General features: G+C 52.0%; 1 protein-coding gene across 1 annotated transcript in view; it reads left to right on the top strand.

The window, feature by feature from the left end:
- Positions 1-18,850, top strand: part of SLC7A5 (solute carrier family 7 member 5) — a gene marked incomplete at its 5' end in the record, with an annotated part of 31,368 nt that extends 12,518 nt beyond the window's left edge. The window contains 8 exons of the mRNA XM_005424808.2: positions 5,632-5,737; positions 6,119-6,163; positions 8,277-8,400; positions 9,524-9,627; positions 10,246-10,342; positions 10,782-10,931; positions 11,752-11,929; positions 13,062-18,850. Of these exons, the coding sequence (XP_005424865.1) occupies positions 5,632-5,737; positions 6,119-6,163; positions 8,277-8,400; positions 9,524-9,627; positions 10,246-10,342; positions 10,782-10,931; positions 11,752-11,929; positions 13,062-13,117 (860 nt within the window). The remainder of the gene's footprint in view (positions 1-5,631; positions 5,738-6,118; positions 6,164-8,276; positions 8,401-9,523; positions 9,628-10,245; positions 10,343-10,781; positions 10,932-11,751; positions 11,930-13,061) is intronic.
- Between the last annotated feature and the right edge of the window lie 2,887 nt (positions 18,851-21,737).

Here is a 21,737-nt window from a genome sequence, read left to right as displayed (position 1 = left end):
TCCTGCTTGTCCAGAATCCCACAGCTGGGATTCTGCCTGGGCTCCAGCATGGATTTTATTAATCTCCTTTGGGAATTTCCAGGCTCTCTGCTAAGTCCCTAAGAATGTGCAAGCTCCTTTCCTGTCCCTTCCTCAGCTCCCACCTGCAGTTTGCACCTTGCTCCATTTTCCTTTCAATCATTCCAGGTCACTCTGTGCAGGGATAAAGCAAGAAATTGTCTTTTTTCTTCATTTTTTTAATTCAAAAAAGCACAAAAATTCCCATTTTCAGTGACAATGGGAGAGCACTGCCCTGTCCTCCAGCTTTGTCCCACATTTCCACACCCTGTGCCCATTCCAGTGGTGTTTCTTTTGGACCAAGACTCTTCCCACCAGCAGCTGGGTGACCCCATCCAAGCTGGCAGCAGTTTTGGGGTGAGATCTGCACCCAGCTGGTTTTCAGGGGTTGTGTATTCCTGGGATGTTCTGGACAATGGACTGGTTTTACTGGTTCCTGTCCCACTGCTGGTTTGTGTTCCCAGTATCCATAAACAGCCCAGAGGAGCAGCACCACATTTTTTGCTCAAATGTGGAAATTTCTGTGATTTCACAGAAAATCTCTCTGCATTAACCTCCCACCTTCAGCCTTTGCTTTTTCTCTTTTTATCCTCTCCTTGGCTCTTTTCCTGGTTTGCAGAAGAGCAGGGATCTCTCAAGGACAAAGGACTCTGTGGCAATTTTGCCCACAAAAGAACATTTCCCTGTCAGCAGCTGTTTCCCATCACTCCTTCCCTGCCCTTTCCAAAGGAGGAGCCTGAAGTTGGTTTCCTACTCGGCCTTTCAAGTGCTTGGAGGTTGACTCAGTGGAACTGAGCTGCTTGGGATGAAATTATTTTATTAATCCAAGAGTGAAGCTTTTAAAAGCCTTTTTGGGGCTGGAAATGCGTGGATTTGGGTATTGGTTTGTAAAATCTTGTGTATGGCCCCCAGATAATAGCCTGCAAACAATATAAATAAATTAATTAAATTGAAAGAAATAACTTATTTAAATAACTTACTTAAATAATAGAAATAACTTAAAACATAGAGAGGATCAGAGTTTTTTCACTCCAGTATTATGAAAACAAGATTTATTGTGGTTCTCTTATTTTCCCAGCTCTCTCAGTTTGCTTTCTGTCCAACTGGGTGTTTTTTGGCAGTATTCCTCAGCTGGGGAGTGGGATACCTGGGGCTGGATCATGGAGGAGGTTTGGACAGCAGGTCTGAGGGATATTTTTGCCCTGGATGTGACACAGAGGTCTATGGTTCTGTCCTCTCCGTACCCACACTTTAAAATTTCCCTTAAAACTGACTGAGGTGTGAAATGATCAAAAAATCTGGGATTTATTAAGGACACCCTTGTGCTTTTTACAGGTGAGGAAGTTCAGGAAAGGTTTTGATGTCAAAAAACTAGAAATAAACATATCACAGACATGTTTGATATCTATATTTTTCCTGTGGATGATGCCTCAGGGTTTCTGGAATATTTCTGTGCCCTTGGGCAGCTGGAGCAGGGATGCAGCTCCAGCCCTTGCTGTGATCTCTCACCAGCAGCTCTGCTTAAAAACCTGCAATTGGGCCTTTGGGACTTGGAGAAATAGAATTTAACGCTGATTTTATTGAATTGCTTTTATTGGATTTATTGTCCCTTTATTTATTGTCCCTTTTCTTTATCCTGGCTGTGAAATTCCTGGTCTGTGGTGCCTCCAGGAGCTGTTTGGTGGCAGCAGCATTTTTCTCCCTACCTCCCTCCCTTGGGCTGTCAGGGATGCAGAGCTGCATCTGCCAGAGCAGCTCAGGGTCAATTAAGGACAGAGCAGGCAGGTTTAACTCCAGAGCAGAGCTTAGGCTGGGCAGGAGGTTTGGGTTTAATTTGGGCTTTTTTTTTGTTTTGTTTTGTTTTGCTTGTTTGTTCGATTTTTTGTTTTGTTTTTGGTTGGTTTTTTTTTTGTTTTTTTTTTTTTTATCAGAAGGTCCAGGTGTCTTTTTGGGCTAATGTTCTTTGTACGGGAAAAGCCATTAATTCACTCCCTCAAGACCAAGACAGTATTTTTCTTTTTTGTTACCCCCCCCGTCCCCCCCCCTGCCATGGGCAGGGACACCTTCCCCTGTCCCAGGGTGCTCCAAGCCTGGGAGGAAAGAAAGAGAGACTCAGTTTTCCTTCCCTCTCTTAATCATGGGATTCTTCACCAAAAAAAAAAAAAAAAGACAGGGAAAAAATGTGGACTGGGAGCTACCAAAATAACCCCCAGGGAGAAATATAGAGGCCAAAGGGGCGTTTTGTGGCAAAAGGGATTTGATAAGTGAAAGCAGCGCCCAGATGTCTCAACCCCACAGTGCCAGACGTTTCCTTGCACCTGGAGTACTAAAAATGGCATTTTAAGAGCCAAGCTCTGCTCACTGAAGATCTGAATCTTCCTTCTGGTACTTTCAGAACCCTACCAGCAGAGTTCTGGATTTCCAGCCACAATATTACCTTCAAAGAGCTTTTTACAAGCAGTATTGGGGTGAGGGTGGTAGAGCTGGCTGGGGTGTCCAGGGAAGCTGGGGCTGCCCCTGCATCCCTGAAGTGCCCAAGGCCAGGCTGGACAGGGCTTGGAGCAGCCTGGGACAGTGGAAGGTGTCCCTGCCATGGGATGGGAGGAACTTTGAGGTCCCTTCAACCCAAAGCAGTCCTGGATTCCGTGGTCAGCCAGGGCTCCTGGCGCAAGGCTGGAGCTGTGAGGGAAGTCTGGAGCCCCGAGCAGGGGGATGTCCTCACCCAGCCCACACCTCACTCCCACCAGGAATCCTCCAAATGGATAGGGGACATCCTGAGGGCACAGGAGGATGGCAGGGACAGCATTCCCTGCTGCTGCTGTCCCGTGGCACCCCAAATGCCACCGCCTGCCATGCTTCTCCAGCATAGAGCTCCTCAGGGAGGCTCCTTCCTCATCCTCCCTGGCAGCAGGGACAGCTGCCTCACCCTGCCCCTGTAAATCACAGCAGCCTCCTGCTGCAGATTAATCAGATTAATCAGGTGTCAAACGCTTCTTTTCCTGACTCAGTTCCCTGAATTGTCCCTGGTTTTCCTCCTCCTTTGGGGCTCTGGGTACAGACACCCCGTGCTGAGGGCTCCCTCTCCCCATGGCCGTGTTCCCTCTCCTCGCTGTTGGGGCAAGTTGAAAATATTTAATTATCCTGCAAAGCTTTGTGCAGGAGAAGATTGCCGTGCTATTAAAACCAGACTAGACATGACCGGGGAGCAAATGAACATTTTTGAAGGGAGGGCCGGGCACAGACACGCAGCGCCTCACGGGCCCTCCCTCAGCCCTCCCGCGGCAGGGCCCGGCTGACCCGGCACAATTACCGCAGTCTTGGCAGCTGGAGGAGCCGCAAATGGGCTTTGTGTCACAGCTCGTTACCTTAATTTGGTTAATTGTAGAGCAGAGTGCGGTGGAACAGCCGGTTCAAACCGGGCTCGGGCTCTCCGGGGTGCCGGGCATGGGCAGGGCAGTGCCTGGAGCCCGGGATGAGCCGGGGATGCCCCAAGGCTGTGCTTGGCAGCCTCACCTGCACATTTGTAACCTTAATTTCAGGCAGATCCAAAAGCCTGGGGCTGGAATTGTCGAGGCTTGAAGGATGGAGTGCCTGGGAGATGGTGCAGCACAGCCGCTCTCCCTGCACCCACAGCACACCCCGGCTTCACGAGGTGGGGCTGGATCAAAGGTCCAAATTAGGATCAAACCTAAATAATTCCCGGATTTTTTAGCAGGGCTTGTTGAGGGGATGAGGTTTTAAACTGGGAGGTTTAGATTAGCTACAAGGAAGAATTCTTTTATGCTGTGGATAGTGAGATAAATCCATTTGACCCTGGGGCACAGAAATGGGAAATTTAATAACTCACTGGGAGGTTTTGGGGAGCTCCAGCTCTCCAAAGGTGAGGTGGGAAGGGCAGTGAGGTGTTGGCTGCCTCAGGAGAAGGAACATTTGGCCTGAGAGGGTTTTGCCTGTGACAGACAAGGAGGAATTTGGAAGAGCTGTGGACAAGAAATGGAGTGATGCTCGTGCTGCTCCCAGGTGGGAGCATCCTCCTGGGTGGTGAAGGTGATGGTCCATGATCAGGGTGGGAACATGGAGAGCCTGGAACCTTTGAGAAGAGATATCTGAGGGGTGTTTGAAATGCTGGAGAGCCTCCTGCTCTCCCAGTCCATCCATGTGCTGTTGCAGTAGCTAATTGCAGGCACTGTGAACAAAATGTGTCTCTTATTCCCATAACAAAAGGCCTGGAAAGAACCAGACTGGTAATTATTCAGGAAGGGCAGAAAATGAGGTGGGGAAAGCTGAGCCCAAGGGATGCAGGGGATCACATTCCACCCCTCCTGCTCATCCCTTTGATTCACCTGGGCTAAATTGGGATTCTGTGCAGAACCTGCAAGGCAGGAATTGAGGTTAAACTCAGCCTTTTATCAGTCTCTGCGTTTCCTGGCTCTCCTCTTGCACTCAGATTTGTTTTTAAAAAGGATTGGTGTATTTTGCTGAGGAGGATCAAACACATCCAGCACATCCCAAGGGAGATGCAGGGAAGACCTTTCTGGTGCAAGGAGCTGCTGGGAAAGAGGTGACTCCAGCAGAGAACATTTGGGACTGGGATCTGGGCAGGAGCCTTGCACACCTGAGCTTTGTGGAGCATCCCTAAGCTTTTCCAGCAGCACCTCCTGGGTGCCCAGTGCCGAGGGATGAAGGGTTAAGCTGCAGGCCCTGCTGACTGCCTTGTGATGCAGTTGCTGGGGTGATTAGGAGAGCTCTGTGCCCTAAGAGGAATCACATGGGCTCCCCCTGGGTGCAGAGGTGCCCCTCTGGATCCCACCGCAGTTCCCTGCACTCAGTCTGGGAGCGTGGCTCTGCCATCCCTGTCCCACAGCCAGCCCCTCCGTCAAAGACGGGGAACAAAACAACTGCAGAGCATTTGAAAGCAAAATAAATAAACCTGGGGCTGCTCGGGGAGAGCTGGGACCAGAGGCACAATCAAATCTTCTATTTCTGGCGTTTTCTTTCAAAAGCAGATCCACAACAGGAACTTTTGATCATCAAGCCCTAAAGAAGGTGACTTCTGATATCCAAACCCCCAGAACCTGACTTCCCTCAATCAAAGGGATTGCCACAGGCCTCTGCTTTATCAGGTGGCTGGTGGGACTAGAGGAAATCCTGGGTTTCTGGGGGTTTGGGTGGCTGGTGGAAGTGCAGGAAATCCTGGGGCTTTATCGAAGGCCAGCAGCCTGGAGTTGAGAGGACAATGTGACAATCTCTGTTTGCAAAGCATCTTCCAGCAGGAAGGTCCCCAGGATGTCCCTGGGGCATCACCTTGGTGACAGCACGTCGCGGTGTGAGAAAGTTTGGAGGAGTCAGTCCTTGCTTGAGATGAGTTTTGGGGTCATCATGTGGGGATGAACGCAGCTGGAGTGATCCCTGAAAAACTGGAGGGAAAACGTGCCCCGTGCTCAGCATATCCCAAAAAGCAGCAGGGAGATAATGAAAATAATTTCATCCTAAGAGCAGCTCTTGCCTCCAGGTTTCTCTGGAGGCCTTTGGGGTTCAGAGCCCATGGCACTGAGCAGGGTTTGTGTCCTGCAGGTGATGTGGAAAACCTGACCCCTGAGAAATCCTTCGAGGGCACCAAGGTGGGCGTTGGGAACATCGTGCTGGCTCTGTACAGCGGCCTCTTTGCCTATGGAGGATGGTAAGGCACAGCCCTCTCTTCTCTCCCTGCCACACTGAGCTCAATTCCAGCTCCAATTATTCCAAACTGAAGCTCCTGCAGGGCTCCTTTGTCAGTCCTCTGAGCACCTGCTCTCGATTTGCTGTGAAAAGAGGCCACTTGTAGCCATCCTCATCATGCAATGATTTGGGTTGGGAGGGACCTTCAGGATCATCCAGTGGGCAGGGACACCTCCCACCACCCCAGGTTGCTCCAAGCCCTGTCCAGCCTGGCCTTGGACATCAGCCATCCTAAGTTTCCCACAGGATCAGTGCCTGTGCCCCTCCTGGAATCCCTGTGCACATGAGTTAAACTGGAGGGGTTATTTAAGCAGAATTAACCTCTGTCCTTTTGAAATTACAGGAATTACTTGAATTTTGTGACAGAAGAGATGATAAATCCCTACAGGTAGGTGTGAGTCCTGGCATGACTTCCCTGGGGAAAAAGCTGCTGTTTTGGGGAAGCCCCTTCCTGGTGTGTTTAACAGAGGAGGAAGCCAAGGTCTTCATCTGGAAAAAGAGAAAACAAGTCTTGCCTCCAGGTTTCTCTGGAGGCCTTTGGGGTTCAGAGCCCATGGCACTGAGCAGGGTTTGTGTCCTGCAGGTGATGTGGAAAACCTGACCCCTGAGAAATCCTTCGAGGGCACCAAGGTGGGCGTTGGGAACATCGTGCTGGCTCTGTACAGCGGCCTCTTTGCCTATGGAGGATGGTAAGGCACAGCCCTCTCTTCTCTCCCTGCCACACTGAGCTCAATTCCAGCTCCAATTATTCCAAACTGAAGCTCCTGCAGGGCTCCTTTGTCAGTCCTCTGAGCACCTGCTCTCGATTTGCTGTGAAAAGAGGCCACTTGTAGCCATCCTCATCATGCAATGATTTGGGTTGGGAGGGACCTTCAGGATCATCCAGTGGGCAGGGACACCTCCCACCACCCCAGGTTGCTCCAAGCCCTGTCCAGCCTGGCCTTGGACATCAGCCATCCTAAGTTTCCCACAGGATCAGTGCCTGTGCCCCTCCTGGAATCCCTGTGCACATGAGTTAAACTGGAGGGGTTATTTAAGCAGAATTAACCTCTGTCCTTTTGAAATTACAGGAATTACTTGAATTTTGTGACAGAAGAGATGATAAATCCCTACAGGTAGGTGTGAGTCCTGGCATGACTTCCCTGGGGAAAAAGCTGCTGTTTTGGGGAAGCCCCTTCCTGGTGTGTTTAACAGAGGAGGAAGCCAAGGTCTTCATCTGGAAAAAGAGAAAACAAGATGAATTAATGACCTTCCACCTCCCTGGAATCAGGGAAATGGAACAAAAATCCCTGCAGGAGCAGGGCTGCTGTTTTCCCTGCTCTCCCGTGCCGTGTTATCAGCACTGGGAGAAATCTCTGCTTCCTTGGCCTGACACCTCTGTGAGTTATGGGCCAGGAAAGAGCACTCAGGGCTTTATTGCTGCCTTGGTTCAACTCCCACTGAGCATTTGTGCTGCTGTCCATGTGTTTGTGCTGCTCTCCATGTGTTGGTCCCGTGCTCTTCCCATCCTGTTGAGCAAGAGCTGCTTCCTGCTCTGCCCGTGCCTCTCGGGGTTATTTGGGGCTCTCAGCAGAGCAGGACAGTGCTGAGAAATCCCTTCTGCTCCTGGGAAGGTGCCTGGGAGCTGCTGAGAGCTTGGGGGCACTTGTGCAAGAGCCCATCCTGGCTGCCCCTGGGGGTGCTTTGGTCCTGCTGGGAAGCACAGGGCTGGATCCACCCCCTCCCAGAGAAACAGCAAAAGGGGGGCTGCATTTTGCAATTATTTTCATGTCTGCTGGATGCAATCCTGGTATTTGACTCTGCTCCTGCAGCTTGGAGCTCTGCTGGAGCAATTAGAGTGGCACCAAGCAGGGTTTCCTGTTACACTTTCCCTTCACAAATGAAACTAAACTGTTGAGAAAGGCAAATTTGTACCAATGTAGGCTGTTCACAGACCCACTTAGGCTGTGCCTGAGCTCCTTTCCTTTGAGTTCCCTCAGTCCAAACAGCTGAGTTTAGGTAGAACCTAAAACTGCCCAGTGCACCCCTGAAATTCCCATTTCCCCCAGGAATCCCCCCAGGACAAGGGAGCCCTTTTGTCCGGAGAGAATCCCTGTGCTGGTGCCACTGGGTATTTTTAATTAAAAATGATCTTGGATTCCTGCTTGCCCAGGCAGCCAGGGCCTCTCCATGCAAAAAATCCCTTCTGCCATCATCCTTCCCTCTCCATCTGCAGTTCAGGGGCCACTCAGTCCTTGGGGCTGGAAAAGACCTTTAAGGCTGTGAACCAGCACCATGTTCACCACTAAGCATGGCTTCAAGTGCCACATCCATGTGTTTTTGAGGGATGGGGAGTCCCCCACTCCTTGGGCAGCCTGTTCCCATGTGGATATCCCCTGTCCCATGGGAGCAGTGTGTGCCTGGGACACTGCACAGCAGAACAGAGCAGCTCAAAGTGAGCTCAGGAGGCTGGGAATCCCTCCTCAGAGCTGCTCCAGGACAATGGATGTTTTTTTCCCTAGAAACCTGCCCCTGGCTATCATCATCTCCCTGCCTGTGGTCACGCTGGTGTATGTGCTGACCAACTTGGCTTACTTCACCACGCTGAGCACCGAGCAGATGCTGACGTCCGAGGCCGTGGCCGTGGTAAGATCCCTCTGCTCCAGCCTGACTCATCCCAGGGCAGGTGGAATCAGCCTTGGAATCACTGCACACATCTCCTGCTTCGTTCCAGGCTGCTCAGGGCTGCTTGCTGAAACCCTGATGTTGAGCAGGAGATAAGGAGCAGGGAAGAAAAGCGTGATCCTGAGGGGATTATCCTGGGCAGCAGTGAGGGTGGCACTCAGTGCTGCTTTTCCTTCTGAGCTAGGGAAGGTTGCTGCTGGCCTTGTGACTGCCCATCAGTTACCAGAGCTTGATATTTATGGGGAAAGGTCACTCAGTCAACACTGAACTGGATTGTTCTCTCTCCGTGTCTTCCTTGTTTTAATTAAGAGAGAAAAAGAATACTTCTGTTAGTTAAAATGCCAGTGTGGTCAGGAACCCTGGTGGCTTCAGAAGGGAGCAGACCTTGCAGTCTGAGCCTGACCAGGATTGTTCAGTCCTTCAGGGGGAGTCTCCCAGCCCAGGATGAGCTGAGCCCCTCAGGTGACACTGCTCCATCCTTTGGGTTGGGACAGAGGCCCTGCTCCAGCCACAGCCTGTGCTGCAGGAGATCCTGGAATGGTTTGGGTGGGAAGGGACCTGAAAGCTCATCCCATCCCACCCCCTGCCATGGGCAGGGACACCTTCCACTATCCCAGGTTCTCCAAGCAGCCTGGAACTGGAACAGCAGAGGCTGGAAATCAATCCTGCATTGTTGCTGCAAACCCGCAGTGGAGCAGCACAGGCTCAGCCTGTGACAAAAAGCTGCAGGGCCAGGTCCCTGTGTGTCCCCAGGGCTGGCTCCCAGCTCCTGCCTCAGCACTTGGCAGGAGCTGCTGTCTGAGTTTCCTCACAGTTTCCGTTTGGTCTTGAACTTTCGATAGCTGGTGGGTAAATGTCGTGTCCTGGCCCCGAGGGAAGGGCCTGCTGCCAATGTGTTTCAGCAATTCCACAATCTGCTTTTTCAGGAAAGGGGGAGCAGCACATGGGAATATGGGAAACTCCGTCACAACTCCAGCACTGAGCTGTGGCATTTGTTGGGATTTCTCCAAATACTCTTTGTAGGCAGCTCTGAGTTTTTTGGGACATTGTGAATGTGAAATGTCTCTTGTTGTCCCCCATTTAGGATTTTGGGAACTACCACCTCGGTGTCATGTCCTGGATCATCCCTGTCTTTGTTGGGCTCTCGTGCTTTGGGTCTGTCAATGGATCTCTTTTCACTTCTTCCCGGTAGGTTCCTTGCTCAATCCTGTGGGTTTTGTTTACAAGCTGTGCTCAGTTCCTCACCCTTTGGAGTTCTCCTCCAGAGAATGGCTCTGGGCAGACACAAAGTCTGGAGGGCCTGGAGGCCACGTGGGGAATGCAGGAAGACAAAGTCAGACTTCAAACCAGATTAAAGGCAACCTTTCAGTAGTGTCAATCTTCTGTTCCTCAGGCAAAGTCCTGGTGAGGTCAATAAACAGAACCAGACACAGGCTCAGGGCTTGGGGCTGCTGAGAAAGTGCATTTTATGAGAAGCAGAAAGTTGGGAAACTTGAGGGCTGAGAATCCCTCGGGAAAGGGAGAAAGGCTGGGCAGGGGCAGGACTGAGATGGTTCCGGCTCTGACACATCCCTGGGTTGCCTGAGGAGTCACTTAACTGCTGTCCCTGGAGAGCAGGGTAGCAATCCATCCTTCCTGCATTCCTTGGCCATGTCCCTGGTGAGCAGGGCCTGCTGTTCAGTCCTGTGTTCCACTCCTGCCTCGGGGCCAGCAGGGCTGAGCTCGGGCTGGCCCCACTAGTTCTGTGCTGAGCACAGAGCCCCTGTGACTGGGCTGTGTCCCCTCTCTCTCTGTGTCCCCTGCCAGGCTGTTCTTCGTGGGATCCCGAGAGGGGCACCTGCCTTCCATCCTGTCCATGATCCACCCCCGGCTGCTCACCCCCGTCCCGTCCCTCGTGTTCACGGTGAGCCCTGGGGGGATGGAGCAGGGCTGGGATCCCACTGGGATGGAGCCACAGCCATTCCTGCATGTGCCCGCAGGAGATGGACCCTTCCCATCGTGTCTTCATTGTCCACTTCTGGCTTGAATTCTTGCCATCCCTAGAAGTATCCAAGGCCAGGCTGGACAAGGCCTGGAGGAACCTGGGATAGGGGAAGGTGTCCCTGCCCCTGGCAGGAGGTTGGAACTAGAGGTCCTTTAAGCTTTGAGGTCCTTCCAACCCAAACCATTCCATGATCCTATGAAATGGTTCCAGGCACCAATTGAAAATAGCTTAAATAAGTTAAAAATAGTCAGTGGGATCCCTTTTCTGGCAGGTATTTCCCCTAAATACCCCTGTTTAGTGTTGTAACATAGGTGGTTTTGCCTGCTCCCTTTCCTAATGGCCTTTTCCCTGGATTCAGTGTGTCATGACCCTGCTCTATGCCTTCTCCAACAACATCTTCTCAGTCATCAACTTCTTCAGCTTCTTCAACTGGCTGTGTGTGGCCCTGGCCATCATTGGGATGATGTGGCTGCGCTACAAGAAGCCAGAGCTGGAGAGGCCCATCAAGGTGAGAATGGGGTGGGCAGTGCCAGGGGACCCCTCCCCAGCTCCTTCCCAGCACCAGGGGAGGCTCAGCTGCTGGTCCTGCATGGAAATGGAGCTGGGACTGCAGGGAAATGTTGTGTTGTAGTTAAAGGAGATGTCCCTGCTGCTGAATCCCTGCAGGAGCACAAAGAGCTGCCTTGGGGACAGCACAGTGAGGGAGCTCTGGGCAACAGGGACAGGGTGGGATTACTCTCCATGAGTGCCAGGACAGATCGCAGGCTGTGGCTCTCAGTGTAACACTCTGTACCCCCGTGGAATTCCCCTAAAATAGTTTTCTGCTAAAGCAGCCAGCCCCGTGCCGAGCTCTGTCCCCAGTGTCCTTGGCCAGCTTGGCAGCCCCATGTCCCATCTGGGGGGAGGCCAAGATCCTGTCAGCCCCCAGTGCCTCTCCCCCAAAAGCTGTTTCTCCCCCATCCCACAGCACACTCGGGTCCGTGCCAGGCAGCAGCACCCACAGGGAAACAAACCCACGGGCCTGGACTGGTGCCTTCCCAAAGGGAATCTGTGCTGGCTCTTCCTTTAGCTTTTGGGGTTTTCTTCTCAAAGCTGGGCTGCTCTGGTGGGTGCCCTGCTTGGAGTCCCCTGGGAAACAGCCCCAGCTTGTGCTGTGCCTCTGCTGGCTTTGGAGTTTGATAGTGATGATTTGGGTATGGAATTATGGAACTGAGGTCCAAAAAGGTGCTGAGAAAGGCTCTTGGCCATGGGGAGACAATAATTCTGTCCCTCCCCAGGCTGGATAAGCTCTGGCACATCTCCTAAGCTGTCCCTTGCTCCCTGCTCAGGTGAACATCTGCCTGCCCATCTTCTTCATCCTGGCCTGCCTGTTCCTCATCGCCGTTTCCTTCTGGATGACGCCCAAGGAGTGTGGGATTGGCTTTGCCATCATCCTCAGTGGGATCCCCATTTACTTCTTCGGGGTCTGGTGGCAAAACAAGCCCAAGTGGGTTCTCCAAGGCATCTGTGAGTATCTCCAGGGAGGAGCAGCTTTGGCTCCCAAAAGATTTCCCAGTGCTGTGCTGCAGTGCAGGCTCTGCTCCCTCTGGAGAAGCTTCCAGAATCCTGGCTCTGCTCCATTCTTCTTTCATGGGAACAAGTTAATCCTGATGATTGCCATGTGTGCCAAGCATCCAGAATGCATCCTGATTTGCAATAATGGCAAAGTCTGGGACCAATACCATGTTTTGGGGGGGAGGGGGTTTAATCCTGCCTAAGAGGTTGTTAGCAGCAGAGCAGAATTCCCTGTTCCTAGAAAAGCTCAGAGCCAAGGCTTTGCTCAGCAAAGAATCCTTTCCCAGTGGTCTAGGAAGGATTGAGCACAGCTGGCCTCAGTTTGACAGCTGAAAATCCACAATTAGTCCCAACCCATGGCTTAGGCAGTGCTGACATTTGGGATCCAGACAAAGCTTTCCTTGCCATCCTCCTGTGGCAGCAGAGCAGAGGGAAGGGAAGCTCCCCTGGATGTTTTCTCTCACAAGGCCAGGGTGTGTTTGGTGGGATGGAGAGGCTGTGCTTGGCACACAGAACCTCAACAACTGAGCTCAGAAAGTCAATCCCTGCTGCCCAAGTAACTGAGCTCAGCAGCTGCTTCCCTGCTCTCCTGCAAGGGGCTGACCTAGAAAAGCAGGCAAGGAGAAGTGCCCAGCCTTAGCTGGGTGTTTCATGAGGAAGAGAAAAGCTTTCAGCAGCACTCAGCACTTGTTATTCTTCTTTTCCCCCTGTCTCTGTCTGTTCCTCTGTCCCACACTCACTTTTTTATCCTGGGTATTAGGCTCAGTTCCTGGAAAAGCCATTTTTGCAATGCCTGGGTAGTAAATTACCATATTCATTGTTTTTCTCCACCAAAGGATTGTAAAGAGAATATTGAAAATATTCTGGGAACAGACTGTTATAATTCTGCAAATGTCCAGTGAGAAACACAGGAACTTTAAAACTGATTTATTGAATAAATGGAATGGATTGGAATTCTTGGAATATTTCAAGCCTTCAGCTGTACTTGGACTCATGGTGGGGAGGCCGAGGGCTCAGCCCTTCCCTCATGGACCCAGGTTTGTGCTGGGGGTGATCCCTGACCTCTCCTTTGCTTTCTCTGCAGTCTCCACCACCGTGCTGTGCCAGAAGCTGATGGAGGTGGTTCCTCAGGAATCCTAGGCAGGACAAGCAGGGACTCTGAGCTCGAGGAAACGCACAAGGTTATTCTGAGATGACACAAGGATCCGACCCCTCACTCCCCAGTCCCAGGCACCAGAGCTGCCTCCTGCTGCCACCACTGCCCCGAGGCTCTGCTCACCTCCTGCAGCCCCTCCAGCGCCTCCCAGCCCTGCAGAGCAGCCAGAAGTCCTTGGTACGAGCCAGGAGGAGGAATTCCAAAGGGCACTTCCAGGGGCGTGCTGCCTGTGCCCTCTGTGTGTGTGTGAGGGCTGTGCTTGGCTCTGGGGGCTCCTTTGCTTTGGCTCTGGGATCTGCTGGAGCCTGATTTGAGTGTTCAGAGTGCCTGGGGGGGGGGCTGGGGCTGCCACAGAGCCCTGGGGCTGTCCTGAGCTGCCTTACCTGGCCCAGGTGGGGGTGGGAAGCAGAGGTTGGCTGATGTTGTCTCATTCCCCCAAAGTCACACCCCCATGTGCTGCTGGACACTGGACGTGGGGGACTCTGAGTGTCCCTGTGCTCCTCACTCAGAGCCCTGCCACCCTTTGGATCTGGGTCACCACTCTCAGATCCAAGGCAGCTCCCTGCTGCTGAGCCAGTCCTGCAGGATGTTCTTCCCCACAGTGCCCATCCCTGGGAGTGAGCACTGAGGGGGGAGTTCCTGCTGAGAACCCCAGGAGCTGCAGTCAGCATCCAAGTCCTTGGCTTGCTCATTCCATGCTTTTCTGTGCCAGGCTTTCATCCAGCATGGCATGAGCAGCTCTGTGCTCTCTCTCATGGCTCTGCTCAGGGAGCCATGTTTGCCCCTAAATCACCTGCAGAGAGAAATAAGGGGTGGGACATTCCCTGGGGTCTCTCTGTGCACTGCTGGCACTGTTCCCTTTGTCCTGCTGTGTTTCCTCTGGAATGTGTCATGGAGATGGGACCAGCTGGCTCTGGGCTGTGGAGAAGGACAGATGTCCTGGCTGGCTGGAGCCTCCTCGGGCTGCTGGAGATCATGGAATGGTTGGGTGGGAAGGGACCTTACAGCCCATCCAGTGCCACCCCTGCCATGGACACCTCCCACTGTCCCAGGCTGCTCCAAACCCTGTCCAGCCTGGCCTTGGGCACTGCCAGGGATCCAGGGGCAGCCACAGCTGCTCTGGGCACCTGTGCCAGGACCTGCCCACCTCTGAGTAATGAGATTTAGCTCTGCTCTAAGGAGCAGGGCCTGGGCCTGATCCTCCTTTGTGCATCAGGTCTGGCTTGATGAGATCCCAGCACCACCCTCCTGTTCCAGGAGCAATCCCTGAGCACAATCCATGGTCTGCATGTGAAATCCTGGTTTGCTGTTGTGGGTGGTGCCATCCCATCCCTGAGCACCTCAGAATTCCTGTAGTTCCCAAGTAGTCAGCACTGTCCCGAGGGACACGTTGCTTTCTTTGCTCCAAAGTGTCACCTTTTGGAAAGCTGCAGTTCCTGAACCATTTGCTCATTGTGCCTCTGTGCTCTGACATCACCTGGAATTCTGATCTTTCCCCACTGGAGCTGCTTTGCTGTCTCTGTTGCAGATCTTTGTGCTCGTGCTTTGTGCAGGTGGCTTGGTGAACTATTCCCCATTTTGTTTTAATCTTGGCCGTTGGGAAGCCAGGGTGCTCCAGGAGCTGTCACTTCCCACTGGATTCTCCTTGCAGCAGAGTTCTGTGGGGTGAAGGGGCATTAAGGACACCCTGGTGCTCACTCACTTTGTGCTGGGAAGTTCTGCAGCTGTGCTGGGGCAGGGGCAGCTCCTGCCCAGCTCTGTGGCCGTGTCCAGGTGCAGCTCCACACTCCCACTTTGCCAGCCCCGTGTCCTGCTCCGAGGCAGGAACAGGGGAGACAATCAGCTCTTTATTCCATGGCAGCTGGGGTGGAGATTCCCAAATCTGCTCAGTGACAGTGTGGAGATATCCAGTGACAGTGTGGAGATTCCCAAATCTGCTCAGTGACAGTGTGGACATTCCCAATCCAGCTCAGTGACAGTGTGGAGATATCCAGTGACACTGTGGAGATTCCTAATCCAGCTCAGTGACAGTGTGGAGATTCTCAGTGTCAGTGTGGAGATTCCCAGTCCAGCTCTCTGGGAGCTGAGTTAATCCATGAGGATTTGCAGCTGCTTTGGGAATATCCAGGGGGCAGACCCCAAGATTTTTGGCCGGTGCAATGAGTTGGAGCATCTCAGATCCAATGCCAGTGGAGAGGCTTTGGCATAAATAAGGTCATGAATCACAAAACCTGAACTCGAGTTTTGGCTTCTTCCAGCTGAAGGCTGAGATGGTTTTGAGCAGTGATGGGAAATCACAGCTCCTGCTGGACCTGCTCCATGGAGAGGGGACCTCAGTCTGTTACTTGCCACTCAAGGTGCAGGTTTTTTTGGCTGTGAGGTTCAGGGCAGCTCCTGCAGGGCCTGGGTTCAGCGTGGGGGCTCTCAGTGTCAAAACCCACCAGCAGAATTCCTTGGGATGCAAAGCAAAGGCATTGGAATCTCGGCCACCTCAACCCAAAGTCAGCTCCCTCCACAGAGAGCTCAGGTATGGGGCCAGGCCTCCCAAAGGCTGGCTGGGGCACATTGTCCATCAGGTGATGACCATCACAGTGTCCTCCTGGTGACCCTTTCACACTGCTTTGAAAGAGGAGCTGTCACACTAAAAAGTATTTTTTAAGCAATCAACGGATTTTAATTAAATCCTTAACTGGCTTGCTTTGCTTTTCGTGAATTTCCATAATTTCTCACTTGCTGCTGAAGATTTTCTCTTGTATTAACCTGAGGCTCTGATCCCACCTCTGGGCACCTCATCAGCATCTCCTTGGCAGTAGAGGTTTAGGAAGAAACTGAACCAGGTACCAGCACAGAGCCATAAAAAGGCTGAATTTGGTCAGCCACAGCTCACATCTCAAAGTTGATCTGCCAAAAAGCTGATTTCTTTCACCCTGGAGTCATTGATCCCCCATAGCTGCCCTCCACCAGAGCTTGGTGGCACGGCTGGAAGAGCTTGGGTTGGTTTTTCCTGGAGGTTTGGGAGATCCTGAGGAATGGGGTAAAACTGAATTTCATTTTAGAAAGAAAAGGCCACAAGTAGTTTCTGCTATCATGGAAATGGCTGCCACAGCCTCTGCTGTCTGCTTGGCAGCTTTTCCCTTGGATCAGCAACATCTGCCCCCAGCTTCTGCTGTTCTGATGGGTTTGGGTGTGGGAAAGGGAGAATTCACCCCTGGGAAAGACCTTGCTGCTTGTTTTCCTCAGACATGGAGTGAGATGTGTCAGGGAGGGCAGGGGAGTGACAGAGTTCCCAGTTTCCCATCACTGCCAGCACCGGAGGTGGGATTTTCCCTGTTGTGCTCTTTGGAGCCTGTGGTCAGGCAGGGAGGGAGATGAACCCCCCCACCAGGATCCTGCAGCCACAGTGACCTACAGGAGGTTCCACAGAAATCTGTTCCATTGGCAGCTCCCTGCAAGTCCTGCTGGGGCTGCTCTGTCCATGGAATTCAGGTTGGAAAAGACCTTGCAGGTCATGGATCTCATGGCTGTGCTGTGATCCTGTGCTCCTGAGCTGGCCCCAGCTTCCAATTCCTGCTCCCCTCCAGTCGTTCTGAGTTCAGGCTCCCAGGCTGGCAGATGTTGTTTGGGCTGTTCACAGAATTGCATCCCGCAGGGATTGCTAAACAGAGCAGGAGCTGCTGGCCAGGCACTTCCATACCCATTGGGTTCCTCTTTCTAAATGAACCCTTCCTCCAGCTGGGAGGGGAACCAGCCCTGCAAGAACCAGGGGGATTTATGTCATCGTGATGGACTTTTAATGATTTTTTTTTTAAAACTTCCTGCAGAATTTGCAGTGGTTTCCATCTCAGACACCATGTTCTGGTAAACAGGCTTTTGTTTGGAACGGCCCCCTTGGTGGTCACAGAGTTCAAAGGGACTCTGCCACAGTTGAACAAACTTTAAAGGCCCTTCAGCTGGATTGGAACTCCTGGGAAGTGGCTTTGTTGCTGTCCAAGTCCTCTCCCAGTGGGTGGCTCAGGCAAGGGAGTAAATTGGGTTCCTCCAGGGGCTGCTCCGTGGTGAGTCCAGGCAGGGGCAGTGGGGCTGTTCCCTGGAGCTGTGACTTCCCAACCCTGGAGGGATATTCCCAGTGGCAGAGTCCTGGTCTGGCTGCAGGGAATCCCAGGGAATGTTTCCACTCAGTCTGGGAAGGTACCTGTGCCTTCAGCTCTCGGGCTTTAATAGAAAATCCAATTGCAAAACAAATCCTTGAGGAAATTGCCAAACGGTTGTCCTTACACAACTTGGGCTGCTCCCATGGGATGCCAGCTCTTCCTCCATCCACTCTGCAACCTCCTGATGTGAAATTGGGAAATGGCTGGAACAAAGAAGCTCCTGGAGCTTGGGAAAGGGCAGCCCCAGGGCAGGGTGGCTCCAGGCTGGTGCCCTGGCTGGGACCCCAGGGATTGAATCCCAGCCTGTGCCTCAGCCAGAACCAGCCACGCCTGGTGCCAAGGAGGGAGATCCTGCAGGGCTGGGAATCTGCTCCTCCATCCTGCAGGGCTGGAAATCTGCTCCTCCATCCTGCAGGGATGGGAATCTGCTCCTCCATCCCTGCAGGGATGGGAATCTGCTCCTCATCCCTGCCAGAACATCCTGGAGACCTCGGTGCTGAGGGAAGCTCCAGGGGCTCCTCATTCTGGGTGTCTCCTTGAGGAGTTACACCCAGGATTGTGCTGGCTTTGCCTGGGCTCGAGTTCTTCCCAGTTGGAACTGGAACTGGAACTGGGTTGGGAACGTGTGGGGGATGCTGCTGAGCTCCCATTTGATGATGCAGTGGTAGGAAACGTGGCTCGGGGTCGGTGATCCCAAAGGATCCCATGTCCAGAGGATTATTCCTTGCCTGAGATGGGGTGTTGCTTCCTCCAGCTGTGGAAGTGGTAATGAGTAAAAATAAAAAGTATTTTTTTAAACACTGAATTAATTTCTAAACTGCCTAAAAGAGACTTTATAGCTACACCTGAGTTCCTCCCCAGGGCTGACGTTGAGCCCAGCACAGGGGCTCCCTCATCCCGGGGTGTGGCTGTGCTGGATCCACGGCAGGCAGGGGAAACACCTCCTGGTTTGTTCAGAGGATGGGGCAGGTCCATGTCCCACCAAAATCCTTGGAGAGGGAGGATCCTGAGTGGTTCCCAGACCTCGCTCCCACCCTCAGAACAAAGGGAGGGTGACCTTCACTCCCTGTGGAGAATCTGACTTTTCAGACACTTTGCTTTGTATTTTTGTTGGTTTTTTTAAACACAGAAAAAAAGAAAGCTCTTAACACACACAAGAAAACCTGAACCTGATTTACAATTTTGTTATATTTGGTTGCTTTAAAAAACCTGTTTTACTAATTTAAATATATCTGTAGATGACACTATATTTATTTGAAAGGGGTAAATATCTTTTAGTCTTAATTCTTCTCCACTAAGTGCTGTGTATTCCCAATGTTTGTGTTCCTGGCAGCACAGCAATTCCACTGACTGAGGGCTGGGCAGCCAGCAGCTCCTGAATCCAATGGCCTTGGACAACAAGATGTCTCTTGCAATGTAATTTTTTTTTTTGGGTAGTATTTCTTGATTCTTTTATGTCTGTGGTTTAACAAATCTGTTCAATATTTGGGTTGTTCTATGTTTTGGGTTGTTTTGTTTTGTTTTTTTTAACAAAGAAAGCTGAATTACAACACTCTGGTTGCTGGTCTTTGCCTCAAAAAGTTTCCTTTTTCCATGATTACCCCACATCCATCAGCAGCTGGGTTTCCCAATATTCCTCTTGCCAGCTGGATTTAGGAGCTGGAGAGCATCCATGCTTCCATCTCCATCCTCCTTTTTAAATCCTAGATAATTTTCCTGGGGTTGAAACTAAGGGAATGGGGAAGTGGGAGAGCTTTGGGCACGAGGAGGGAGCAGAGGAGGAATATCCCAATTCCCAGGGTGTGTCCATAGTTCTGTGCAGCAGAATGAATGTCCAGCAGTAGGAAGGGACCATGTTTTTATGGGAGAAGTGCTGCAGTTCCTCTTCCCTGTCCATTCCAGGCTGCAGAAGAGGAGTTCCAGTGGGAAAGGAGCAGGGCAGGGATGCTCAGGCTCCCAGGGGTTGGTGGAGGATTTGATTTTGGGTTGCAGAGGGCAGAACTCCCAAGGTTTTCCTTCCTAAAGGAGAGGGTGGTGCTGGGGCTGTTCCCTCGGGACACAAACACATCCCAGAGGAAGAAATGGGCAGGAAAAGCTGTGGAGAAATCCCAGTGAAGTGGGACCTCAGTGGTGCCACATGGGCTGAGCAAATGTCACACAAATTCCACAGGTATGGTATGACAAGGAGGGACTCACTGAGCTTCCCCTGGGGTTTGGAAAAGGGAATTCTTGTTTGGGAGACAGGGAGCACTGATAGAAACAGTTACTAACAGAGGGAGCCCTGCAGGGCTCACCCAGGGATCATCTCCTGCACATGGGGCCTGGAAAAGGAGATGGACAGGCTGGAGAATGAGGAAATTCAGAGCCAGGGAGTGAAATCCCACTGGATGTGGGCAATCCCCATGGATCTGTGGGATGCTGCTCCAGCCCCTGCCCACCCCAGCAGTGACCCCTCCAGGGCTGGGCTCTGGGTGGGAGCAGGAGAGGACCTGGACATCCCACAAAGGCAGGAAGTGTCTGCTCACCCTGGGGCTGGGGTTGTGCTCAGACCTCTTTGCTTTGTGCATTGAAGTTCCCACAGCACAGACAAAAGGGTTTTTCATCTGGGGGACACTCTGTGAGTTCAGGGCAAACCTGGGGTGGGATCACACTCCTGCTGCACACATTCCCTACAGATCACCATTGTTGCTCACCAGACTGGGCCCTTTGGCTCCTGGCTCCCCCAGCTGACCTTTCCCTGGTGCCACTGTGCCCTCAGAATCCTGGAATGACCTTCAAGCTCATCCTGTTCCCACTAGCCCAGGTTGCTCCAAAGCCCTTGAACACCCCCAGGGATGGAGCAGCCACAGCAGAGAACAGACATGGATTCAGCAGTGGTGCCAGTGTGGCAGAGGAAGGCTCCTGGAGGGCTTTTCCTGGGAAGGACTCCTGGAATGGGAGCCACATGTGGCCCCAGCACTGTCCAGACACGTCCCCAGCTCTGCTCTTGTGGCTGCTGGGTTTGTCCCAGGGACTGGGGGTGCTGGGAGAGGGCAGCACATCCCTCTGGAGAACACACAGGGAGCAAGGCTGACATTTTCCCACCCTCAGACCAAACTCAGGATATTTTTCTCCCCAAACCCAGGAGCTGCTGTGTGGGAGGGCTGTGGAGAACACAGGGAATGCCACCAAGGAAGGGTGAGCCCTTGGAGCAGCAGGTGGGAATGTCCCAGGACTGGGGGGAATTGCAAAACCCATAAAACTGTTGTTCCTTTGAAGATTTGTGTGGAAGATGAAAGGCCCTAAATGTGTTTGGGTTGGGAAGAAGCCACTGAAGGGTGGGGTGTGACACGGGCTGGGAGCAGCTTCAAGGGATGCACAGATAAATCAAAACAAGGAGCTGACAGGGAATTGTGGCTGGAACTAATAAAGGGATCCTCGGAGGGAAATAAATTCCTACAGTGAAAATGAGCTCCAGGTATGAGGGAAATTGGAGACAAGGAGAATTGATGTTGACAAACTTCCTTGCAGCAAAATAACACCCAGCAACAAAATTGTTCCTTTAATATTGAGGCAATGGAACTGCCTGAAGGGGTTTTTTACCATTTTTTAAAGGAGTTGCTGATTTTAACCTACAAAGCCATGAAATAAAGGTGTCTCTCCAGCTGATTTTGCTGGAGATTTATTTTTATCTAATTTATTTATTTTTTAGCTGTCAGAGCTCAGCAGCACAGGATTTTTGGGAAAATGGGTGTTAAAGATCTTTAACAAAAGGATCTATTCACCTCCCTGATTCCAGACCTTGAAAGGTAACAGGGATTTTTCAGAGATCCCTATAAGAATTTTTCCCCCTGTATAATTCCTGGAGATGCAAATTTCCTGCCTGCCTTGCACTGCAATTCTCCCAGCTGGGAATGGATGGCACAGGAAGCAGCAGAGTGGGCAGGAGGAAAATCCACAGAAACCACCAATGCTCCTGGCTGTGCCTCAGTTTCCCCTGCTGAGAAAGGTCTTGCTCATGTTCCCAGAACAGACTGAAAGCTCTATCTCAATCAGCTGGGACAGTAAATGCTGGAAATTCCCCTGCTCTTCATCCAAGCTGCACAACGGGGAAAGATGAATCCACATTTGGATCCCTCCATTGAATTAGAGACCAGGGAAGCGAGAAATGGCAATTCCTGTTGCCTGAGCCTCTTTCCTGATTTAATTAATGTCCTGATTTAATGAATGTGTCCTTCAGCTGCTGTCCTGGGGTGGCCATGCAGGACCCTGTTCCCAAAATCCAGTTTGCAGGGAGGGTTTGCAGGAAAATGTCCCTGTTGCCTTAGGCCAGTGCAATCCAAGCCTTGGGGAGCCTGTCCTGGATTTGGGGGAGCTGAACCCAATTATCCAAACGAGCACCTGGAGCTGTGGCAGCCAGCAAAGAGCTGGGATGGAGCTGGGGAGGCAGCAGGAGTGAGGACAGTGTCCAAGA

The sequence above is a fragment of the Geospiza fortis genome, unplaced genomic scaffold (genome assembly GCF_000277835.1).
Source record: "Geospiza fortis unplaced genomic scaffold, GeoFor_1.0 scaffold102, whole genome shotgun sequence".
NCBI classification, from domain to species: domain Eukaryota; kingdom Metazoa; phylum Chordata; class Aves; order Passeriformes; family Thraupidae; genus Geospiza; species Geospiza fortis.
The sequence above is the reverse complement of the archived record's forward strand: the minus strand, read 5'-3'. Positions and strand labels throughout refer to the sequence as shown.